At 37.9% G+C, this 24,333-nt stretch overlaps 1 protein-coding gene across 1 annotated transcript in view; it reads left to right on the plus strand.

Moving 5' to 3' along the window:
- Positions 1 to 1,444: 1,444 nt before the first annotated feature.
- The window catches only part of TFB1M (transcription factor B1, mitochondrial), a 57,849-nt gene continuing 34,960 nt past the window's right edge, over positions 1,445 to 24,333 (plus strand). The window contains exons 1-4 of the mRNA XM_017538806.2: positions 1,445 to 1,717; positions 4,340 to 4,491; positions 17,676 to 17,784; positions 19,119 to 19,270. Coding sequence (XP_017394295.1) covers positions 1,585 to 1,717; positions 4,340 to 4,491; positions 17,676 to 17,784; positions 19,119 to 19,270 — 546 coding nt within the window. The 5' untranslated portion in view covers positions 1,445 to 1,584. The remainder of the gene's footprint in view (positions 1,718 to 4,339; positions 4,492 to 17,675; positions 17,785 to 19,118; positions 19,271 to 24,333) is intronic.

Genomic DNA, 24,333 nt, shown 5'->3' on the forward strand with positions numbered 1-24,333 from the left:
GATTTAACAATGTTCATCATTATCAATTAATAAGATCATTTGTATTGGTTTTGCATATATTTATTGCAATTGTTTTAAATAGTCACATGAAAACTGTAAGCTTATTTTACACCTAGATTTGCATTTCTATATATTTAAATGTTACAAAATTAATATATATTAACTTAAAAATAATAAGCTGATACTTGAGTGTGGCTAGTGAGATCAGAACTCAGAAAAGACACAATTCAGGTTGTCTTCTCTCTGGTACTTTGCTATCTGATTCCGGGCAAGTCAAATGACCTCACCTCCCCTATTTTTTCACAGCAAACTAAGGATAATAATCTCATTCACATAAGGCCATCGTGAGGAGTACGGGAAATAAAGAATACAACGGTGAATGAATGCCTTCTCAGGTATAGAGTGTTGTGGACAATAAGATTTCTGAATCAAGAGTTTGTACTTTCAGTCCGCATTTTGATGCCACATACAGCTAATCTCCTTACCTCTAATAGTCACCACTATTTTTTAAAGCTATGAGATTATCTTGGTTCCTTTTAAAATAGCTTTTATAGAAAGTGGTTGAATTTTCCACTGGAATTTCAAAGCACTCGTCATTTCTATAGCATACCCATAGGTACTTCATTTTCCATTAGCTTTTTAAAAAACTTACTAACAAAAAGTTTTAGATTCATTTGTGATCAATGCATCAATGTGCAAATTATAAGCAGGGTTAAAAGAGCAAAACTCTCCAACCTATTAGAGAGACTTTAATATTTTTCTTTGCTTCGTTGTTTTATCTGGTATAATGGAAGGATAGAACTCATATTTGAGTCTTCTCTCTTTTCTTAGCTGTAATCCTAGCAAATTAAATGACCTCTTTACACTGGCCAATTATTCATCCGCCAAATAATTATATTATAATGGCCAGCATTGATCACTCACCCAATGCCATGCGTGCACTATGTTCTGAATGTGCACACCAGGCGATCTCTCTCAGTGCTCACAATTTTTAGGTAGACGTTAGGTCCATTTAACTGATGAAAAACCTGAGGCTGAGCGAAATTAGAAATCCACCATGCAGCATCTGTAGAGCCGAGGTTCTAAAAACACCTCACCATGAGAAAGGATTGCTAACAAACAATAGCTTAGCCTCTAAGCACCTGCTTTTCCTCTAAGATTCACAGATGTGCTTTTGGAACGTCTAAGGGCCGGAAGCCCTTGGGAACTTCAGGGCGGGAATAAACCGGGGGCACCAAACCTCAAAGCAACTCCCCCGAAAAACCCCACCCTGCTCAGACCCCGCCTAGTCCTGCCCTCCTGGGCGCGCTGTCTACTGCCCGCCCCAGAGAAGCCTCGCCCACCCTGTTCCTCCACAGCCCTTGCGCCCGGAAGCCGCCGCGCACCTAGCCGGCTCTGCGCTCAGCGGGACGTAGCGCATGCGCTCTCAGAACGCCCGGATTTCCTGTCCGCTGTCGTCGCTTCCGGCGGGGAACGTCTGAGGCGGGACTTAGGTCACGCAAGTTCCTTCCTTGGGAGTTGTTTTCGGAGCGGCTGGGAAAGCACCGAGTGAGGCAGGGTTGGCTGGCGCTTGCCAGGGCCCTTATGGCTGCCTCCGGGAAGCTCAGTACTTTCCGTCTCCCGCCATTGCCCTCGATTCGAGAAATCATTAAGTTGTTCAGACTGCAAGCAGCGAAGCAGCTATCACAGAACTTCCTCCTGGACTTGAGGCTGACAGGTGGATGGCTTAGCCGTGCTTTCCGGATGGCTCCCACGTGTCCCTGGGGGCGTGGGCCAGGGGGAGGTCTCGCACGGGTCGGGTGGGCGGGTGTCCAGGCACTAGCACGCGACGGGCTTTTGGTGAGGTCCGTCGACCTCATTGTATCAAGAGAACTCCGGTCCCACCGCCCGGGATACACGTGAAGTGCGTTGATTGCTCACACAACTCCGCGTTCAGGGGAGTGTAGCCTGAAGGCAGACGGCGTAGACGCCGAGCTCATTAGGGGAGGGAGGGTTCGTGTGTCGTGAAAGGCTTTGGTGAATATCGGAATCTAGGTCTCTATGAAATCCATCACTCTGAAATGGCACACCACAGGCTGACTGGAGTTGCTTTATATGCAGCTTAAAGTTATCAGAATTTAAATTGGTGCGACGATTTTATCAGTAACTTGGTGAAAAGAGTGTCCCTCATAGGATTCGTTATTTAAACGTTTACCTGTTGCGTCTAAGAAATCCTCGAGGGTGCTAATATTCAAAAGTACATGTTACACAAGCAACATTGTGCCAGTGCAGGGGATAGGATATGGACGTGAACAGGCGGTGTTTCCTAGAGGAGCTTACTTTTAGCAAGGTTACATTTCCACACCTACTAAAGTCACTTTTTATGAGATAGATGCAATAAAATTCACCAGTTTGAAGTGCTCAATTTGATGAGTTTTGACGAATTATTAACATATGTTCGTTTAACCACCATCACCTTTGCTTAGTGATGTTCTCTTCTATGAGATGAGATTGCAAAAATACATTACAAATGTGTCCACTAAGTCACTGCTGGAGTACTTAGGTTTTGGGATTTTCATGTTTCATTCTATTAGGCCCCATTTCAGAAGTTGAAAGGAGCAGTAAATCACACCCAAAAAGTTCATTTTCAGTTAAATGAAGCACACTCCAGAAAACATAAAATGTTTTATTTCTTGGACATGGAGAACCTTTATTCTGCCTGTAGCAGTATGACTTTGGGTAAAATAATTTAACTCTTTTCTCATCTTTTAATTGGAAGAAGGGCCTACTACTTTAAAGGATTACTCACTCTAAAACTCTTTCGTTCTAGCACTAACTAGTGCCAGCCTTTTCTACTTGTTACTAGCCACCTTCTAAATATAAATCACCACTCTCAAGGCAAAAGTTATAGGTCTATTTTTAGAAATCCTACATATACATTTTCTCATGAGACTTTATCTTCAGGAGTAAATTTCAAATTCTAGATAGTATCCACTCTGTCTATGGGAACCAAAGTTAAGGGAGATTAGGGTACTTACCTGAGGTTAGACGCTCAGGCAGAAGAGAGCAAGATTGAAATCCAAACTCCTTGATTTGTTAGTGCTTCTTTAATATTCATTTGTATTTGAATGTGCCTGAAAAATTTGAGATCAGAAACCTGCCTACTGTTGTAGCTCTCCATTTTAAAAAATAAGAATATTATATTCATTCCATAATGTGCTTAATGTATCATTCCTCTTCCCTCTGAGAGGCATTGGCTTTAGAATTTATACCTGTGTTGAAGTCCATGACCTTGTCCAAGTGAAACAATAGACAAGCAAACTGAAAAGTTAAGAGAAATTGAATTGGGATAGGAGTCCTTGGTTAACATATAAGGATTAGGTGAGAATGTGTGTACATCACTCGTAACAGATAAGATGGTCAGTGGATGCTAATTCCCTCCCTGTTAAAAGACGAAACCATTTTTGGATGGTTGAAAAACTAGTTTCTGCTTTTTAGCCTACAAAGGTATGTTGTTGATAACAAGCAAAAATAGGACTGTAAACACTTAGAAGAAGTGCTGGTATGTTTTTAGTGACTAAATTTCCACTATCCTAGGAAGACCAGTTCCTTGGATTTCCATATCTCGAACTCACTGAGACCCGCCCATTGCATGTTTTTCCAGATGTGATGATTGGTTGCACTGAGTCAAGACTCTATTTTTTTATGATGTCTTAAGGATTGCTAACTTGAATTTGATTTAAAAATTAATTTTTCCTTAATAACATGCATGTTTGCAAAGCTTTAAAAACCCTCAACTGCTCAATTTAACTTTTTATGAAAATGAGTAAGAATTCAAATTTCTGAAAATGTTATGATCTAAGAATTGCTATATTGACCACCAGCAAGATGTCTCCAGATAAAAATGGAGACTTCCAGCACTTTTTGCGTTTGGATTTCACTAGCAATACTGAAGATTCTGAATGTGAAACTAGTGTTGCTTATTCAAATATTCAGTGTTCAACAACTCTAGAAAAGTGCTGTGTGCTTATACAATCTGTTCTTAGGAGTTGGTTGGTTTCAAATCAATTTGAAAGAAATTTGCACAGAACAAATAGAAACCACAATATTAGCTAAATTTAAGAAACTTTATCATGATAATCCTGTTTTTGTTAAGGGACTGGTACAGTTCAACAGTGATGTGGTAGCATATTGAATGGTCACTTTATGTCAATTTAGGTAGAGAGTCAAATAAATGTTATATATAAAAGATCAATTGATTGGGTAATAGCTGAATTTTCATAGAAAATTTTTCTCTCTAAATTTCATATGTTGAGATTTGCCAAGTTAATTGAGATAACTAAAACTCTCTTTCCTCCAGATAAAATTGTAAGGAAAGCTGGCAGTCTGACAGATGCTTACGTTTATGAAGTCGGCCCTGGGCCAGGGGGAATCACAAGATCCATTCTCAATGCCAGTGTTGCTGAACTTCTGGTGGTTGAAAAGGACACTCGATTTATTCCTGGATTACAGGTGAGATCCTTAAAGTGTCTTCTTTAGGAGGCAAAAGCTGAATTTAAATCTTTTTGTCATGATGCTTAAACGCCAGGGTATCCAAAGATTATGTAGGTTGTCCCTCAACTGCAGATCCCCAAGGCCCCATTCCAGAGATTTTGATTCTGCCGTCTGGAGAAGTTTAGAAATCTCCATTTTTTTTTAACAAGCACTCCCAGATGGCCTGTTGACTACACCTTGAATAAACCTGCTTTACACATTTATGCTAAACAAACTGTTTTCTGTGATTTTTTTTTTTTTTTAAGTCTACTAATAGCTGTGCATGTCGTGGCCCATTCCTTCAGAAATAAGCATAAATAATGGCCAGTAATGACTCATTGGTATGACTTTCGAGAACTTCATTTAGGTTCAAAAAAGCATTTCCACAAACAAAGGATGAATAAGACATATGCAAGCTTTTCATCATGAGAGATTAATTATTAAGTTTAAGCATTTTTTTACAAGACAGTTTTTTTAAGTGAAGGAAGGAAGTTGTACCACTGTACTTTTGTAGATTTAGGATGAGGTTTAAATGAAATGATGTATGCATCTTTAACATACAGGTACTGTTGTTGTATGAGAGATAAAAGTTGAAGGAACTGGGCATGTTTCAACTGGAGAAAAGAGGCCCTGGGTAAGGGTGTATACGGCTGCATATTCAAGGCTGGTGGTGGATAGGTTAAGTTTGCTTTGATCTTTTCTAAGAAAAAACTAAAACAGACCAGCCTGGCCAACATGGTGAAACCTCGTCTCTACTAAAAATACAGAAAAAAATTAGCTGGGCTTAGTGGTGCATGCCTGTAGTCTCAGCTACCTGGGAGGCTGAGGCAGGAGAATCGCTTGAACCCAGGAGGCAGAGGTTGCAGTGAGCCAAGATTGCGCCACTGCATTCCAGCCTGGGCAACAGAGGGAGACACAATCTCAAACAAAAAAAACTAAAACAAATGGGTGGAAATTGAGGGAGGCAGGATTCAGGATTTGAAATAGGGAGGAACTTATTTTTTTTTTAAACTTTGGCAGTGAAATAGATTGTATCAGGGATCTTGTAAAAGGATTTCCTCATAGAGGGGCACTTAATAACTTAAAGGCCTTAGTTTGATTTCTCCCTAATTCTAAAAGAGCCCTGAACCTTTGGCTCAGATGAACAAGCAATTTACTATGTGACTATAATAGAATAATGAAATTATCCACATTATTGCTTCCATACAGAAGGACAAATGGGTATAAAATTAGTACATTCTAATACTAACTTGTGTATATATTAATGGAAAAATGTTAATTTATGTCAGAACAGTTTGAGAAATTATTTTTTGAAAATTTAGAACTTTTTGCGCATGTATCTGATTTTTTAAGAAACCTAGCATTTTCCTAATTTTGCTTTATCCAGTTTTTATGCTTAAAAAAATTACATATTTCCTTTTATCTAGTTTTGCCTGTCTATACTGACAGAATTGGTTTCAGATTTTAAACTCTGAGTTAGTCACGTGGCACATATTCCTTGATCAAATGTGGAGTTTAATAGTGATTTTGTTTTTAACTGTATTCTAATTTTAAGAATTATCTATCAGTTGGAGGTAGACATGGGAATATTATTATTTGGGGTGAGATCATGAGATTATGAAAAGAAACTGAATAACTGTATAATCTCCTTTGGGTTTATTCACATAGCCCTTTTTGGACATAGGCACTACTGACCTGACTTTTTTGCCCTTCAGAAGACTTATTGTTCCTCAAATCTCACCATCCGTTGTGTTTACACTTCTTTCTTATCAGACCAGGGGGTGAACCAAATTTCCATTCATTCCCACGTATTTTCCTCTCTGATCTGAACAAAAGATCTTGGAAGGTGAACTGTTTAAAAGGGTGACTGCCACCCTTCTCAATTTCCCCCAAGCCCCTAAGTCGCTGCATTCCTAACCCCAGCCTTGTTTCATCTTGTTTGATTCAGCGTCATCTGTTGTACTATATATATGTTCTTCCCATTTGTTTGTTATCAGACTCACCTGTCTGGACTAAGTAACATGAGGGTGGAGATTTGTGTCTGTTTTGTTTCCTGCTGTACCTCTACCTTGCATAACAGTGCCTGGAACATAGCAGGTGTTCAGTAAATGTCTCACATAAGAAACAAAAAGGTTGACTGGCTATTTCTGTATCTGTGTATGTAAGTACCGAGACCAGCTCTGCCGTAAAGACCCCCCACCCAGGCAGCGCTGAAGGTATTAAGAAGCAGACACCCAGATAGAACAAAGTGGGACTGTCTGGGGACCAGCAGCCTTCTAAGCTGAAAGCCTCAGGGGGCTGACAGCATTCCGAGCTGAAGGCCTCTAGCAGAGTCTGACCCACGTACTTAGTCTCTCTGAACAGGTGTTTATTATTAACAAACAGGTGTTCTGTGTTTTCTCATAGAACCGAGATAAACTAGGTAGGCAGCTGGTGCCTGCTTACCACTGATCAAGGACAAACCAGAAAGTATTCTCCACGAGGGAGCCACGGGGGCTGGGTCACATATCCCGTGCTTAAAGAATTGTTTTAACTGGTGGATAATGTAAATATACTGTCTTGCTACTTTGCAATGCCCCAAGTAGTTTTCCACTGGGCGGAGGTAGGGGGGTGGGTGGCTAGGTTTTCCTTGCCATCGTTCTTAGCAAACAATATATTTTATCATACACTCAGCATTTCTCAACAGGTATGCGTATATGTATCTCTCATATTAGAAAACAAAATGTATCATTCAATAGTGAAAGTAAATATTTGTGTAGCATTGATAATGAAAAAGTTGTATGCTCTCTTTTCTAAATGTGAAGGCTGATTTCAAGTTACATTACTCTTTAGGAAAAGTATATTTGACTTCTAATTTGTTTTCAGTAGAAGCAAAATAATTCTTTGAATCTTATACACTGGAAAGGAATTTGCCTTAAAAAGAAATGTTGAGTACTAAAATATCAAATAGGCCTTTTTTTTCCCTAGTACGGAATGTTCCAATATGTAAAACTCCTTTCTTTTAGAGGTACTAAATTAATCGTAAAACTGAGTAGAAGCAGAAAGAAAGTGATCTATTTTAAGGATTCCATTTTAGTGATTTCTAAGCTAATAGAATTACTTTTTAAAGAAATTGTAATAATTTATAAAATACCTTCTAGCTGAAAGCCTGTCATTTGTAGCTTAGTTCAATTCCTACAGTTTTTTCATGAGGCAGCTTAGGGGAAAGAAAAACTGGTGCTAACATAAAGGTTTCACTGACAGCACATTATAAAGGTAAGAAAACATGTCTAGTATGCTTAGTATAGTTTTATGGTAAAACAGACTTTAGCATCAGACTGTCTGGGTTTAACCTCAAATTCTACTACTAGTTGGGTGACCTTGGGTGGGTAATTTTGTCCTCTGTGCCTCAGTTTGCTGATAGGACTCTTATGAGGATGAAGTGTATGCCTGATACTTAGGAAACACTCAGTGATATCTTAGTTATAAGTAATCAGTTAAATTATTATTTTTATTCTTTCATTACCTCTGGTGATTAGTGACTGATCAGGAGACCACTAATCTGGAAAGAGGTATAGGAGGAAGTAATGTCATTCCACTGAGCACTAAAAAACCCCCCAGTGCTGTGGAAACATTGGGTCATTCTCCAACTCATCAAACTTGCATTGGACACCTGGGGTTTCTTTTCGTAATGTTGTCACATTCTGATTGTGCATTTTTAGGTTTTAAAGTTTTTTGTTGTTTCTTGTTACATTTTTATGACTGACAGGTTCTCTGTGCCATGGAAGGGAGTGAGATTTCCTGAATCTCAAAGAGCTTGAAGGCTGTTAGGTTTTTCCTATTTCTGAACTGGAAATAACTTAGATTTCCTGACATCTTAGGGGATTTGAAGCTTTGATAGGTTCTTCCCTATTTCTGAACTGGAGATAAATTCATAAATCATTTATACCCCTTCAGATAAGTAATCCAGATTCCCCCCCATTTGTTTTTTTTCTGTTTCTTTTACAGCAAACCTGTCCAACCCATGACCCATGGGCTGCATGTGGCCCAACACAAATTCTTAAACTTTCTTAAAGATTATGAGATTCTTTTGCAACTTTTTTTTTAAGTTCATCAGCTATCCTTAGTGTTACTGTATTTTATGTGTGGCCCAGGACAATTCTTCTTCCATTGTGGCCCAGGGAAGTCAGAAGATTGGACTGTTTTAAAGGCTTCATATATTAAAAATAATAATACCTAATATTTATGGAGAGTTTATCACACTAAATACTTTGTATGGGTGTGGATCTTTCCTGTGCTGTTCTCATGATAGTGAATGGCTCTCACAAGGTCTGATGATTTTAACAATGGGAGTTTACCTGCACAAGCTCTCTCTTTGCCTGCTGCCATCCAAGTAGGATGTGACTTGCTCCTCCTTGCCTTCCACCGTGATTGTGAGGCCTCCCCAGCCATGTGGAACTGTGAGTCCAATTAAACCTCTTTCTTTTGTAAATTGCCCAGTCTTGGGAGTGTCTTTATCAGCAGCTGTAAAACAAAGTATATTTATTGAGATATAATTGACGCTCAGTAAACTGTACATATTGAAAGTATACAAATTAAGGATTTGTGTATGTTTATGTCTGTGTGTGTGTGTGTGAGAGAGAGAGAGACAGACAGAGACAGGGTCTCTGACAGGAAGCGAAGCACAGCTTACTGCAGCCTTCACTTTCTGGGCTCATACAATCGTCCCACCTCAACCTCTTGAGTAGCTCGAACTACAGGTGCACACCACCATGCCTGGCTGATTTTTATATTTCTTGTAGAAATATAAAATATTTACCAGGTTGCCCAGGCTGGTCTCAGACTCCTGGGCTCAAGCAATCTGCCCACCTTGGCCTCCCAAGATGCTGGGATTACAGGCAAGAGCCACCATGCTCATTTAACTGAGTTTTGACATATATGTAATTGCATGAAACCATCATCACAATCAAGAAAACAAACACTCGTCATCATTGGGATTCCTTACGTTCCTTTGTAATCCATACCTATGACCAAACATCCACTGATCTTATGTCACTATAGATTATTTTTTATTTTTCAGAATTTTCTGTAAATGGAATCACACAATATGTATTCTTTTTTGTCTGATGTCTCTCACTTAACATAATTATTTTGAGATTCATCCATGTCGAGGTGTTTATCAGTAGTTTGCTCCTTTTTATTGCTGAATAGCATTCCATTTTATAAATATACCAAATTTATGAATCTTTTCACCTGTTGATAGACTTTGGGTTTTTCCATTTTCTTGACTCTTACACTGTAATAAAACTTTTATGAACATTCATATGCACATGTTTAGTGGATACACACTTCCATTTCTCTTGAGTAAAGACCCAGGATTAGAATATCCGGGTCCTGTGGTAGGTGTATATTAAGCCTTTTACAGAACTACCGAATTGTTTTATAAGATGGCTGTGCCGTGTTCCAATCCAACCAGTTGTACTTCACAGTCTCCTTGCTCCACATACTTGCTCAAACTTGGCATGGTCAGTCTTTTTAATTTTAGCCATCCTAGTGAATATGTAGTGGTATCCTCTTATGGTTTTTATTTGCATTTCTCTAATAGCGATACTGGACGTGTAATGTGCTTATTTGCCATCTTTATATCTTCTTTGGGGAATTATTTGTTCAAATATTTTTCATACTTTTTTTGTCTTACTGAATTTTAAGAGAGATTCATTTGGTTCAGATATGAGGCTTTGTCAGATACAGATTTCACAAATGTTTTCTCAGCTGTGGCTTACCTTTTTGTTTTCTTAACAATGTATTTTGAAGAGCAGAAATTTCATGTTTATGAAGTACAATTTATCCAGTTTTTTTTTTTCCGCCCCCACCCCGAAAAGATGGAGTCTTGCTCTGTCACCCAGACTGGAGTGCAGTGGCACAATCTTGGCTCACTGCAACCTCCGCCTCCCAGGTTCAAGCAGCTCTCCTGTCTCAGCCTCCCTAGTAGCCAAGATTACTGGCACATGCCACCACACCCCACTAATTTTTGTGTTTTTGGTAGAGACAAGGTTTCACCATGTTGGCCAGTCTGGTCTTGAACTCTTGACTTTGCGATCTGCCCACCTTGGCCTCCCAAGGTGCTGAGATTACAGGTGTGAGTCATAATGCCCGGCTGTCCATTTTTTCTTCTAGATTTAATGCTTTTTATATTTTATTTTTAAAATACTTGCCAAACCAAGATTACTAAAAATTTCTCCTGTTTTCCTTGAGATATTTTATAATTTTAGCTTTTATATTTAGGTCTGTTATACATTTTGAGCTAATTTTTGCATGTAGTATGAGGTAAGGTTTAGGTTCTTTTTAATATCGTTTGTTGAAAATATTATCTTTTCCTCATTGAATTGCCTTGATGCTATTGTCAAAAATCAGTTGATTTTGTATGTGTCACTTTATGTCTGAACTTCCAGTTTTATTTATCTATGGATCTGTCGTTTCACCAACAACCACCTGTATTTATTACTACTGTAGACTGAAAATGGAAAAACGTCTTCATTTTGGAAAATATTTTGGCAATTTTTTTTTCTTTTAGTACTCTAAAGAGGTTGCTCCGCCGTTTTCTCACTTGCATTGTTTCTGACAAATCTTTTATCATCCTTATCTTTGTTCTTTTTTCGCTGGCTACTTTTGCTATTTTCTACTGGTTTTAAGCAGTTTCATCATGATGTGCCTTGCTGTAGTTGTCTTCAAGTTTCTTGTGTGTAAAATTCATTGGACTTCTTGAATCTGTAGGTTTTCCTGTGCTTTTTGTTGTCTAATGTCTGAAAATTGTTGTTTCATCTGTTTTGTCTATTTTTGAAATTGGTTTAAGGCAGGAGATTATGTCTGGTCCCTCGGACTCATCTTTGCAAGAATAGGAAGTTCCAGGATTCTTCTTAACCATTACATTTTGTGGTTGGTTGCAGAATTTTTGGAGGGAGAAAGTAAGTCATTGACTATTGTTAGTATTGCCTCTGGTGTTTGGTTGGTTGGTTGGTTGGTTGGTTTTTGAGACGGAGTTTTGCTCCTTTGCCCAGGCTGGAGTGCAATGGCATGATCTTGGCTTATTGCAAGCTCTGCCTCCCAGGTTCAAGTGATTCTCCTGCCTCAGCCTCCCAAGCAGCTGGGATTACAGGTGCCCACCACCGTGCGCAGCAAATTTTTTGTATTTTTAGTCGAGACCGGGTTTCATCATGTTGGCCAGGCTGGTCTCGAACTCCTGAACTTAGGTGATTCACCTGCCTCGACCTCCCAACGTTTGGGTTTTGTTATAGGTAAACACTGATTATTTCTACTTCGTAGACATAGTGGAAAGTTCTTGGGATCGAGTGTCAAATAGTCTAGTGACCACATCTAAGATACCTACTAGCTTTGTGACCTTGAGCTTATTGTTGAACCTTTTCTACTTTGAACTTTCTCATCTGCAGCATGGGAATAATAGTTCTCTTCTGTCGATATTGCAAAGATGGATAGAAATGGATGTAAAGAGGCTGGCATAATGCCAGTAGCTAGTGAATAGTTGCTATTTTAATTATTCCCCTTCCTTTCATCTTATAAAGAGACATGTAAAGTAATTTCAGCATCCAGGCAGAAAGAGCTATTTTTAATTAGAGATAATGAAAAAAAATCTTTAATCTCTAACAAATTTTTAAAAAAGGAAGATTGTCTACCTTGCTCTTGTGACATAACTACTTACTTTATACATGTAACTTACTTGATGTAACCATAATTAATCATAACATACACAAAACTCAACAAATAAGCAAAAAGTGGCTTACAGCCAAAGTGATTTTCTAGTCCATGCAAAGTAGAAATACAGAGACCAGTGGTAAAAGCAGGCCCACTGACAACTGCAAGAAGTTACAGTTATTACAGTGACAGAAAGCTATAAAAGACTAATGTAAAGGCAGAAGAAACAATAATAATAATAATAAGGTAGCAAAAACACCTTCATAACCCTTGAGGTCATTATTCTAAAGACAGCAATGACACTAGGTCATCAAGAAAATGGTGAAATTCGGTTCAGTGTTCTTGGCCTAAGGGAGAGGATTCTGCAATATAGTTTAGAAGGATTTTCTTCTATATGTTTCTTCTTTAAAAATGTTAATATTTAAAGGAGTAAATATTTACTGAACAGAAAATTTACCAAATCAAACATCTAATTCCTTAATGAGGCTGGGTAAATGAGTCTGTACTATACATAGGCATTCAGATCCTGCTTAAAAAGCAAGCAAGGGAAGGTGGGGTTGGAGAGTTGGTCAACAGGTACAAAGTTACAGTTGATGGGAGGAATAAGTTCTATTGTGCAATATTGTTCCATGCACAGTAGGGTGACTGTAGGTAACAACAATATATTTTGTATTTCAAAATAGCCAGAAGAGAGGATTTTGAATGTTCTCACCACAAAGAAATGATAACTGTTTGAAGTGTATATGCCAAATTATCCTAATTTTATCATATCATTGTTCACATGTGTACAAGCATATCATAATTAGCATAGGTCATTATTCTAAAGGCAACAATGACCCCAGGTCATCAAGAAAAGCATGAAATTTGGTTCAGCATTCTTGGCCTAAGGAAGAGGATTGTGCAATATGGCATATCTGTACGTTGGTCTAAGGAAGAAGATTGTGTAGTTAGCATACCTATACATTGTGTACAATGATAAAATTAGGATAATTAGCATATCCACCTCAAACATTTATCATTTCTTTGTGGTGAGAACACATAATTATTATGTCAATTAAAAATAAAACATAAATAGAATAAAATCCAATATGGTTTGGCTGTATCCCCACTCAAATCTAATCTTGAATTCAGTTCCCATAATCCCCATGTGTTATGGTAGGGACCCAGTGGGAGGTAATTGAATCATGGGGTAGTTACCCTGGTGCTGCTGTTCTTATGATAATGAGTGAGTTCTCATGAGATCTGAAGGTTTTATAAGGGGTGTTTCTCCCTATTGCTCGGCACTTCTCCTTCCTGCCACCATATGAAGAAGGACATGTTTTCTTTCCCATTCCACCATGATTGTAAGTTTCCTGAGGCCTCCCAGCCATGCTGCATTGTGAGTCAATTAAACTTCTTTCCTTTATAAATTACCCAGTCTCAGGTATATTTTTATTAGCAGCATGGGAATGGACTAATACAAATCTAATACCAAATTTAAAAAAGAGAGTGAAAGATTTGGTAATGACATTGAAATGTCCAACAAACTTAAAATTCCTATAAAAATGATTTTAGATATTTGTAGTATCACTTAAGATATGAGTGGTTATATGATGATTTCTGTTTGTTTTTGCTCTGTTCATAAATTTAAAATACTGAGCAAGTCTGAAAATGTACATTTTAATGTTATTTTCATACTAAAAAAAGAATAAAGCAAGCTAATTGACATTTTGACATCGTGCTATAACCTTCCCTCTAAAAGTCTGAAAACTCTGTTGTAACATTATCTTAACTTTTTATGAATAAATAGCAGTAGTCTTTTATATGTGTTATATAGGAGAAGAAAAATTTTATCTTTCACCTATTATATTTTATATTATAGATTCTTTCCTTTTCATACAGTTTGCTTAACAGTTTTTGCCCAGCCCCTTTAAAATATTTATTTCAACAGCATTTCGGCCCTACTATGTGGCAAATCAGGAAGAAGATAACGTAACTATAGTGTTGGCTGCCATGAACCCCTTGCTTGAGAAGGTGACATAAAGTATACAAAATAGCTATTCGATGTATTTCTTCTTTCTTAAGGAATTGATAATTTTGTACAAGTTCTAAGAATTGCATGGATTCTTTCCTCATCCAATAAAATCACCAAAAAGCTGCCTAGCCGAACCACGGTTACCTGCCCCCTGCAGAAGAGCTTTCACTGAGACTTTGGTTAGAGGAGAGATTTTTTTAATGGCCATGGAAAGAATGCATCTACATTTGTGTTTTAACTTTTATTAAAGGCATCGTTTATTACATTGTTTCGTGTACCTTTTACTAAGCATAATGCCAGGAAAAAAATTTATCTCTTGGAGGCTTGGTATAACTATTGGAAAGCAAAAATTATATATTTCATTATGTAAATCATGGGAGCTAGCATAAAATCTCTAATGATTGTTAGGATTGTTAAATCTTGTGTTTTACATGTATACTTCCCCTTTTTGTGGTTTGGTTTTCTGTTTCTTCTTTTATAGCCTTTTTTAATGATGCCTTTTACTCTAAACTGGCATACATCTCATTGTGGAAGAACAAAGAATTGAACACTAAAATAAAATTGAAAGAACAGTTTGAGAGTTTCTGTAAAAATAGTCATTTGGCTGTGATCTGGGGTCTGCATTTGTGATTGGCTGTGCCTTTAAGCACGTTCTGTGATAACACCTGCAGGGTTTTGAAGTGCAATGCTCCATTGTTATTCTTGAAGGAATATAATAGTGATTTTTCCCACCCTTCCACCATACCCCGCATATCATTATGGTAGTGAAAACATTTCTGTTACTGGTTGGCTAGAAAGTCTTTGTGTGTCATTGCTTAATATCATTTTAAGTGTTTTAAAGGGTACTGTCTATAATCATATTATCAATTTAGTCTGTCTAGGACTTTTTGCCCATAATTGCTTTAAGGACTTCACATAAATCTGTTACCAGCATTCATTTCTTCTGTAATGGGGAGTTGCAAAGTAGATCAGGCTACAAATTGTCAAGGAGGAGGTGCACCTTTTAAAGTGTGAGGAGAAATTGGTTGGTCCTTGACTGAGATTGAAAAGTGAATGGGAATCCAAAAGAAATGTAATAGAAATGCAGTTTTAAACCTAGGAAAGGGGCTAGGCACAGTGGCTCACATCTGTAATCCCAGCACTTTGGGAGGCTGAGGCAGGTGGATCACATGAGGTCAGGAGTTTGAGACCGGCCTGACCAACATGGTGAAATCTCATCTGTACTAAAAATAGAAACATTAGCCAGGCGTGGTATAGCACACCTGTAATCCCAGCTCCTAGGGAGGCTGAGGCAAGAGAATTGCTTAAACCCCGGGGACGGAGGTTGCAGTGAGCCAAGATTGTGCCACTGTATTCCAGCCTGGGCAACAGAGCGAGACTGTATCTCAAAAAACAAAACAAGAAAAGAAAACATAGGAAAGGAAGGTAAATTTATTTATATTGTATTATATTAGCTCTTAGGTATGTATGAAGTTGTATCTGTCAGGGTGGGAAAAGTTAATGTTTCAAATGTGGTTATCAGAACATATAAGTTAATGCCAAAGAGGCAAATTTACATTGTTTTGTGGTGTTTTAGTCCCAACACTAATTATTAAATACTTTCTATATATTAACATCATGAGACATAAGCTTTCAGTTCTTCCTCTTTGTTTTTGGCACACTAATTTGCTTCGTTTTAATTTTGTGAAAAATAATCATAGAAAAAAATTAGCGTTTTCCATTGACAGTAAGTGCTATCATTAAATACATGGTTTTATACATTAAGAGCATGCCACATAGAGAGCTGTCTATTTTTAAATTTTTAGTGTATTGAAATTGTTACATTTTCAAAGAGTTATTGCCTGGAACTCACCAGGTCAAGTTTTAGTAACTTGTGGTAATTTAAAATAATCCATAAGTACATTAACAACAGAGGTATGCAATTTTTTTTGCTAAACTACCATGGCTAAACATATCAAATTAGATGATTTCCATACTTAAAATATGTTTAGCCTGTTACTAGTAGAGGCATTTCAGCTATGTATTTCTGAAAGATTATTTGTGTAAATCTTTGCAAATTTCTAGACCCTACAAATTTGGGGAGCCAAAATCTCCCAGGCTAAAAGAGAAAGTTTTCAGCTTTACAGATACCCGAATGGCATTTGGTCATTCACTTATTCATGCATTTCTTAAATAAGTATTAAAAACTCACCATGCATTGTTGTAGCTACATTGGCTATAAAGGTAGACAGGAAACGGGTCCTGCCCTTAAAGAGCATATTGTTGTTGCAGCAGAAATTGAGATAGAGTTTGTAAGTGCTGTGAAGAGGCAGGTGCACAGCACAGTATTGACGCAAAGGCGGACCAATCCACAAACCATGTTTCTTGGTCCACTGGCTTCTGTGAGCATCTTGTTCATCCTCCCACTTGGTTGTATGAGTTGGGCAAGGGGAGAGTGTTAGGAGGAAAAAAAAAATAGCTTTAATGGACCCAGAGAATTAGGACCAAGGTAGGCTCGGGGCAGATGTTCTCTTTTGAGCCTGTTTACCATCCCTATAAAGTGCTGGGCACATTCTAGAATCTTGGCAACTGAGTTGAAGTCAGAGTTCTCTGAGCTCTGATTCGGTGTGGGAAGAGAGTCACTTCTTTCCTTGAAATCTACCTTAGCAGTGATGTTTCTTCTTATTGATACACTCACGCCTGCCTTTTAAAATGTGTAAGGTCGGAAACTGCTTTTTTTGTTGTTGTTCTTTTAACCAAGGACTTCAAGAATCAAGTTTTGTGTTGGGTACAGGGGCACTTAAGACAATATGAATTTATAGATGACAAAATAACTATATTATTAAAGTTCTTTTGAATTAAGTGCCAACTCTTGAGTACTGTGAGAGTGTGGTAGTAGGGTAGATGGAATGAAGAAGAAAAAGACTACAGGTGCTTTTTTTTTTTTTTTTTTCCTAAAAGCTCACAAAGACAGAATGAAAAGGGAAGAAAGGAAACAAATGGCTAGAAGGTAGAAATAGGCTGGAAAGTAGGTATTGTTAAGACAGCCAGTGTTATATCCAGGCTATACAGACTTAGTTAAATTTGGCTCATCTTTCATGTGATTGACTCCTGATTAATTTTCAGTATTTCATGATAATGTCCTTAGTCTCTAATTTAAAAACTTACTGATAGGAGTGAGTTTATGCTAAGTCTCTACAGAAATAGAAGTCATTCTGTGGGTCCAAATTACACTAATATATTTGTAAAATTGTAAGCTAGTGTTGTACTGTTTGTTACTATCCCTAATTATTCATGCATATTAGAGTGAAACACCACCATTGTCTGTTGCAATGGACATGATGTACTGTTTGTTCATTAATGATCACCCCTAGTCTCTGGCTTTTTTTAACTGATATTTTAAATGCACCGGTCTAAAAAGTTTAGTTTTGTTATTTTCCTAAGTGTATGAGCTCATTTTACTGATCTTTTTATAAACTAGATGCTTTCTGATGCAGCACCTGGGAAGCTGAGAATTGTTCATGGAGATGTGTTGACATTTAAAGTAGAAAAGGCTTTTCCAGAACATCTTAAAAGACCCTGGGAAGATGGTAAGTGCTTTTGGGTAATTATAAAATATTTTATTTTGTAATTATTTAAATCACAAATGTTTATTTTGTTATATATTTATTTAAAATGTCTTATGTTTCTATTTAAAATTATCTGAACAGAATTAAATAATGCTACTTGCTTTCAAATTATAAAATTTGCCTACTTTTTCTTAATTCTAATTCATTTGTCTAAAATTTCCAAATGTTTTGGATTCTGTGCAAATAAGCATGTCATTTTTTATGATACCATATAAGGATAGGGTAAATTATGAATTGTTACTTGTTCCAAATGGTGGAAAAAAAGAAGTGCTTTAGTAAACTAAGCCATACCCAAGCCTTTGTTTAACTTTCTCTGTTATTTTTCGCATTCAGTGACCAAGGCAGTCTTCATTCACAGTGTTTATTAGGTACCTGCTATGTGCAGCCCTTCAGAATGCATAGATAAATAGGGTATGTTTCTTCCTATAACAGACTCTCAGAACTAATGGAGGAGTGCTTAGGACGCCTCCACATCTGGCTGCCTCCATGTCTCTGGCCTCCGCAGTAACCAGACTCCTTCAGAGTGGGCCACACTTGCAGTCTCCGCCAGCTAACAGGCCCTCCTGTTCTTAGCATTCAGCCTTCAGGTTTCTGCCCCAGCCCAGCCAAGCTGGAATCACAGTGCCTGTTTCAAACCTTCCCTGACAGTTCTCCCACATTCATTTGACTGTAACCCACAGTCTTCCGGAGGATTTCTCTGCTCGTGTCCTCCGTTACCACGCCCTCCTGTGTTTCCTTTTACATTTGTGAACTTTTTCTAACTATTTTTAGCTGGTGGTTATTTTTCTACCCACCTTGTACATATGGTTGTTTCTGGGATTTTTCTTTTTGGGCAGATTTGCTGGATTACTCCATTCCTATGGCTTCACTTACCACCTGTGTATTGCAGACATTCACATCTTCATATCCTGCCTGTATCTCCTTCCTGGGCATCTGACCTCTGACAGCTTCATCGAGATGTCCCATAGGCACTTTAGCCTCATCATGTCCAAAATAAATTATCATAAATTCTCTTTTTCCTCAAACTCTTTTTCATGTATTTTTTAGGCCAGAAATTCAAGGACTTTCTCTGAGTAACTGAGCAGTAATTAAGTATAATTTTTTCCTCAGTAATCCATATTTCGATTGTGAGAAAGCATTGCTTTCGAATAATAAATGAAATGAAAAATACTCAGCTATATCTATCAATTTTTGTTTGATGTTCTTAATATCCAGTTTGATTTTACTCGTAATTAAAATTGTCTTCAGAATAGATTGATGGAATTATTTCAGGTTGTTTTTTCCTTTGCCACCAGATCCTCCAAATGTACATATTATTGGAAATCTGCCTTTTAGTGTTTCAACTCCACTGATTATCAAGTGGCTTGAAAGCATGTCTTGTAGAGATGGGCCTTTCGTTTATGGCAGAACTCAGATGACTTTGACTTTTCAAAAGGAAGTGGCAGAGGTAAGTTTTGACTTTTTGTGACTATTTTATCACATGTTCAAATTCCAAAGCAAAATTATAATACTGCATTTTTACCAGTCTGTGTTTTCTAAGTTAACATCTCATTACACACAGAAAAGCCCAGCAGCAGCTCAGCCAAAAGTTAAACCTATGATGATGCCGACAGATGTAACTGCTATGAACTTCTAGGAAAACATGAATCCCCCTGTGGGTTAGTGAAGGAAGAAATGTAGCAAGCACAGGGATGCAACAACTGTTGGTGCCATTGGAGAAAGACAAAATCTATGCCCTGTTAGCCATACCCAGGATTGGCATGGGATACCTTAAAATCGATCTTTTAGGCTTAATGGCATGACACATAAAGAATATGATAATCAGTTTAGAGCTGAGAAAGAAATGGGGATTGAGGGTCTCATTATCTGTATAGAAACTGCACTTCATCCCTCACCTCAGCAAAGCCTGCTATGCCTGCATTCCCATGGCAGGAGTGCTCTGGGTTCACTCTAGAAAGTAAACCCTCCGGGGTAGGCAAGAGTGGTTTTTGAGCTGCAGAGGTATAAGGAGGGATGTGCAGACTCTAAGTGTTTTTTTAAAAATGTTGTTATGACATATAGCTGCAAGAGTATCCACCCATCCCTTGGTATCCATAGGGAATTCGTTCCAGAACCCCCACAGATACCAAAATCTATGGATGTTCAAGTCCCTGATATAAAACAGTATAGTATTTGCACATAACCTATGCATATCATCCCATATACTTTAAATCATCTCTAAAGTATTTATAATACCTAAGACAATATAAATGGAATATAAATAGTTGTTATACTGTATTATTTGGGGAATAATAAGGGAAAAATCTGTACATGTTCAGTACAGGTGCAACCATCCTTTTTTTATTCCCTGAATATTTTTGATCTGGGGTTAGTTGAATCCATGGTTATGGAACCCACAGATACCAAGGGATGACTATATAATGTACATGGATGGCTTCGTAAAGGGAACTCCTGAATCCCCACCACCCACGTTGGTAATTGAATTACCAGTACCTTTGATAGACTATTGTATCCCTCTCTCCGATTGCATCTCCTTTCTATCCCGTGCTACTAAGGTAATTACTGCTGTGAATTTGGAGTCATTATTCCCTTGTATAGTCTTATCACATAGAGTGATATTCCTGTGATGAATATACTTTAGTTTCGTCCACTTTTGACAACGGGATTCATGTAATATGTATTCTGTATGTATTCATATAGTATGTATTCTTTTTATCCTGAACATTATTTGTAGGATTCACTGATGCTCATGACTGTAGTTTACTTAGGTAGCTATATGTGCTACCCACTATTTGACTCTGTAAAATCTTTATTCATTCTCATGTTCGAGGACTCTGAATTAGTTTGTGTTCTGTTTTTACAAACAAAACTGTCATAAACATTCCATACTATGTCAGGTAGGGCACACGGGCAGAAGTTTTCCAGGGTATTTACCTAGGAATGGAGCTGCCAATCTTTACTCTTGCACAGATAGTGCTAAATTGATCTCTGAAATCATCACACCTGTTTATATTCCCACCAGCAGTGTGTATGTATTCATTTGGCTCCCATATTCTTGCCAGTAGTCACTATTGCCAGACTTGTAGATTTTTATTAATCTGAGGGTAATGGAATGTCATTATGTCTTATTTTGTCTTTGCTGATTTGTAGCAAAATTGGGCACTATTGTGTGTTACTGGCCTTTTGGGTAACTTGCTTTTTTATGTAGTGCTTGCTTTTTGCTCACCTTTCTTTTGGGTTGCTTATCTTTTTCCTATTGATTTGGAGAGTTCTCACATACTCTTCAATACTTTTCATACTAGTCCTAAGTTAAATGTGTTAAGCATTTCTTCTACTCTATGGCATGTTGTTACTGTCTTTTTATGGTGTCTTTTGAAGAGCAAGCATTCTTAATTTTAAATTTATGTCTAGTGCCTTTTGTGTCTTGTTGAGGAAACCCATTTATATCTTGAGTTCATGAAGATATTCTTCTTTTATCTTCTAGAAGCTTTATGTTTACCTTTCACGTTTACATTTATATCTATTGTCCACTTGGGAGTGATTTCTCTGTATTTTGAAGTAGGTGCTAATTTTACTGTTTTTAGCTTAGAGGTCCCAATTAACCTAGCTCCATTTGATCACAAGTTGGCCCTCATTTATCCCTGTCAGCACCTCGGTCATAATGGCAAAAGACCATATAAGTTTTGGTCTGATTAGAAACATCAAGAAAAAAATGACATGAAATCCAGGAAGGAGAGGGCCCCTATAGGACAGAGAGGAAGGAGTCCTCGGGAAGAACAGTCAGTCCAGATCAGAGCCAAATAAAACCGAATTTGATTAAACTACTGTCAAGTTTGCGTACAGTGAAAGAAAAGGTACGAAAACTCAGAGTTTAAGATTAAATTCATGATAAATAAATAGAAAACTAAGGAGTGAAACAAGGGAAATAAACCATTTTTGGAATGAGAAGTACAAAAATATTATTTGGAGATAAATAATTATTTTGAAAACCTAAGAAAAAATGAGAGACATATATGAAAATAACTACAAAACCTAACTGAGAATCTCAAGGTAACTGAGATAAATCAAGAGAAATACCATAGCCCCAGAAGAAAGCATGATTATTGTAAAGATGCTAATTTTTTCCAAAAATTCTGTATAATTATAATTATCAAAGAATTTATCTTGAAATACGAAGCTCTAAGTATCATCTGGAGGTACAGACCTGCAAGAATACATAAGAAGTGTTGAAAAAGGAGAGTGATGAGAGAAGACTTGCTTGTCATATGCTAAAATGTATGATGAAGCTTTAATAATCAAAGCAGCATGACAAGCGGCACGTAACAGAGCAGTTGCTAGACTAGAAAGCCCAATGCAGACACCTTAGCAGCATATGATAATTGTCAGATCAGAAATCAGCAGTGAAGGAAAGAATCAAGTAAATGCATGGATATTTGGTTAACTATTAAGGAAAAAATATTTAGTAACTCACCATACGTAAAAATTAATTCCAATTGTTGTTTTCAAATTCACCACCCTTTTCTGCGTTGTCTAGTTCATTGATTTTATGCAATGTATTTTTCATTCAAAATATTGTATTTTTATCTCTGTAAGTTCCATTTGGGTCTTTGGATCTTCTCTTTCTGTCCTCATTATGTTCATGCCTTCCTTGGCATTTTTGTACATATGTATGATATTTAAAGTAGATGTTGTGGCCAGGTGTGCTGGCTTACACCTGTGATCTCAACACTTCGGGAGGCTAAGGTGGGAGGATTGCTTGAGCCCAGAGTTGGAGACCAGCCTGGACAACATAGGGAGACCTCATCTCTACAAAAAATAAATAAATAAATAAATTAGCCAGCCCTAGTGGCACGTGCCTGTGGTCCTGGCTACTCAGGAGGCTGAGGTAGGAGGATCACCTGAGCCCAGGAGATCAAGACTGCAGTGAGCCATGATCACATCACTGCACTCCTCCAGCCTGAGCAACAGAGCAAGACCCTGTCTCAAAAAAAATGAACAAATAAATAAAGTAGCTGTTTTAAGACCCTTGACTGCTAATTTCATTACCTCTGTCATTTCTGTTTTAGTGGTTGATTTCTCCTCCCTTGCTATGGGTTCCATTTTTGTTTCTTTGAAAGCCTGGTAACGTTTAACAAAACATCAGGAATTGTGAGAGGTTTTTTTAATGCTGATGAGGGCTGGGTTTTGTGGTATTGGGTTGAGTGTTGGGTTTGTTCTGATACATAGATGAGATCTCTTGAGGCTTTTATTGTTCTGGTGGATCCAGGGTAGCTTTTAATTTGGGTTGAATTGAGCCCCAGTACCAAGTCATGACCTTTCTGAGAAAGGCACCCAACACCCTGCCTGTATCAGGGCCTCTTGAGCCATGTAAGCTCCAATTGCTCCTGCCTTCCCCTGGTTCTAGTTCAGGCTCCCAATCAGGCACCTGCAGATCAGTGCTTAGCAGGGGATTTGGGGGACCCTTTTGCTACCTCGGGAGCTCTGCCTCACATTCTCTCTCCCTCTCCTGTTCCTGTCTCCCCAGCCCCAGCGCCCACACACATGTGGGCACCCACGTGTGTGCATTTTCCATGTATCTGGTAGTCCACCCCACAAGTTTCGCCTGTTGAGGCCTCCCGGATCTCCAGCTCTGGTTCCCTACATCTAGGAGACCTCTAGACTCAGTTTGTGCTCCCCCTGCCTCTGCTGCAGCCCAAGAAGGGCCTCCAGGCCTCCGCAGACTGGGCATCTAAGGCTCATCTCCTTTCCATTTCAGTGATGACAGACCTGCTCTGCCTGTTGTCCGGTATATGAAAATAGTTATTTCAGAACAGAACTTTTAAATTTTTTAATTTGTTTGAAATCTATAGACTCTACTGTTATATAAGCTTAATTCTTTAAATGCCTTTCTCAAATAATTTGAGTGTATCATAGGAATTTCATTTCTTATATCTATCCCTCTCCTTTTACCCTTGTTCCTGTTTAGGGCAATCATTTCCGATAAGAGCAGTTTTGACTTATCTATACCTCAGGGATATTTGGCAATATCTTACACGTTTTTGGTTGTTACACCCGGGAGGGGGCTTCTGGTCTCTAGTGGATAGAAGGTTAGGGATGCTGGGAAATATTCTTTGGTATGCAGCAGAGCCTCCCACAGTGAAGAACTACCCAACATTAATTAGCCCACAATGTCATTCATGCCAAGGTTGAAAAACTTTCCTTTAGATTATTTGGCCATAAAATCTTTATCTCAATAGTCTTGGAACTTTCCGTCATAATAATGTAGGACCCTTTTCTGTTTGCTAGGAAATCTGGGATGATATCACCACTTTCCTTAAGGTCTTTGTCATTGCCTCTTGGTGAATCTGCTAATTCTCTTTTCTTGGCTTGAATTGGGCCCATGCTGGGTTTTCTTTGTCATTTTCTCAACCTTTGGATATGTTGGTTCTGACAGAAACTATTCATGTTTCCTCTGCACTTACACAACTTCTGACACCATATGTGTGGGTTTTTTCCACAGCAAGCAATTTC

The sequence above is a fragment of the Cebus imitator genome, unplaced genomic scaffold, assembly GCF_001604975.1.
Source record: "Cebus imitator isolate Cc_AM_T3 unplaced genomic scaffold, Cebus_imitator-1.0 Scaffold6, whole genome shotgun sequence".
Classification (NCBI taxonomy): domain Eukaryota; kingdom Metazoa; phylum Chordata; class Mammalia; order Primates; family Cebidae; genus Cebus; species Cebus imitator.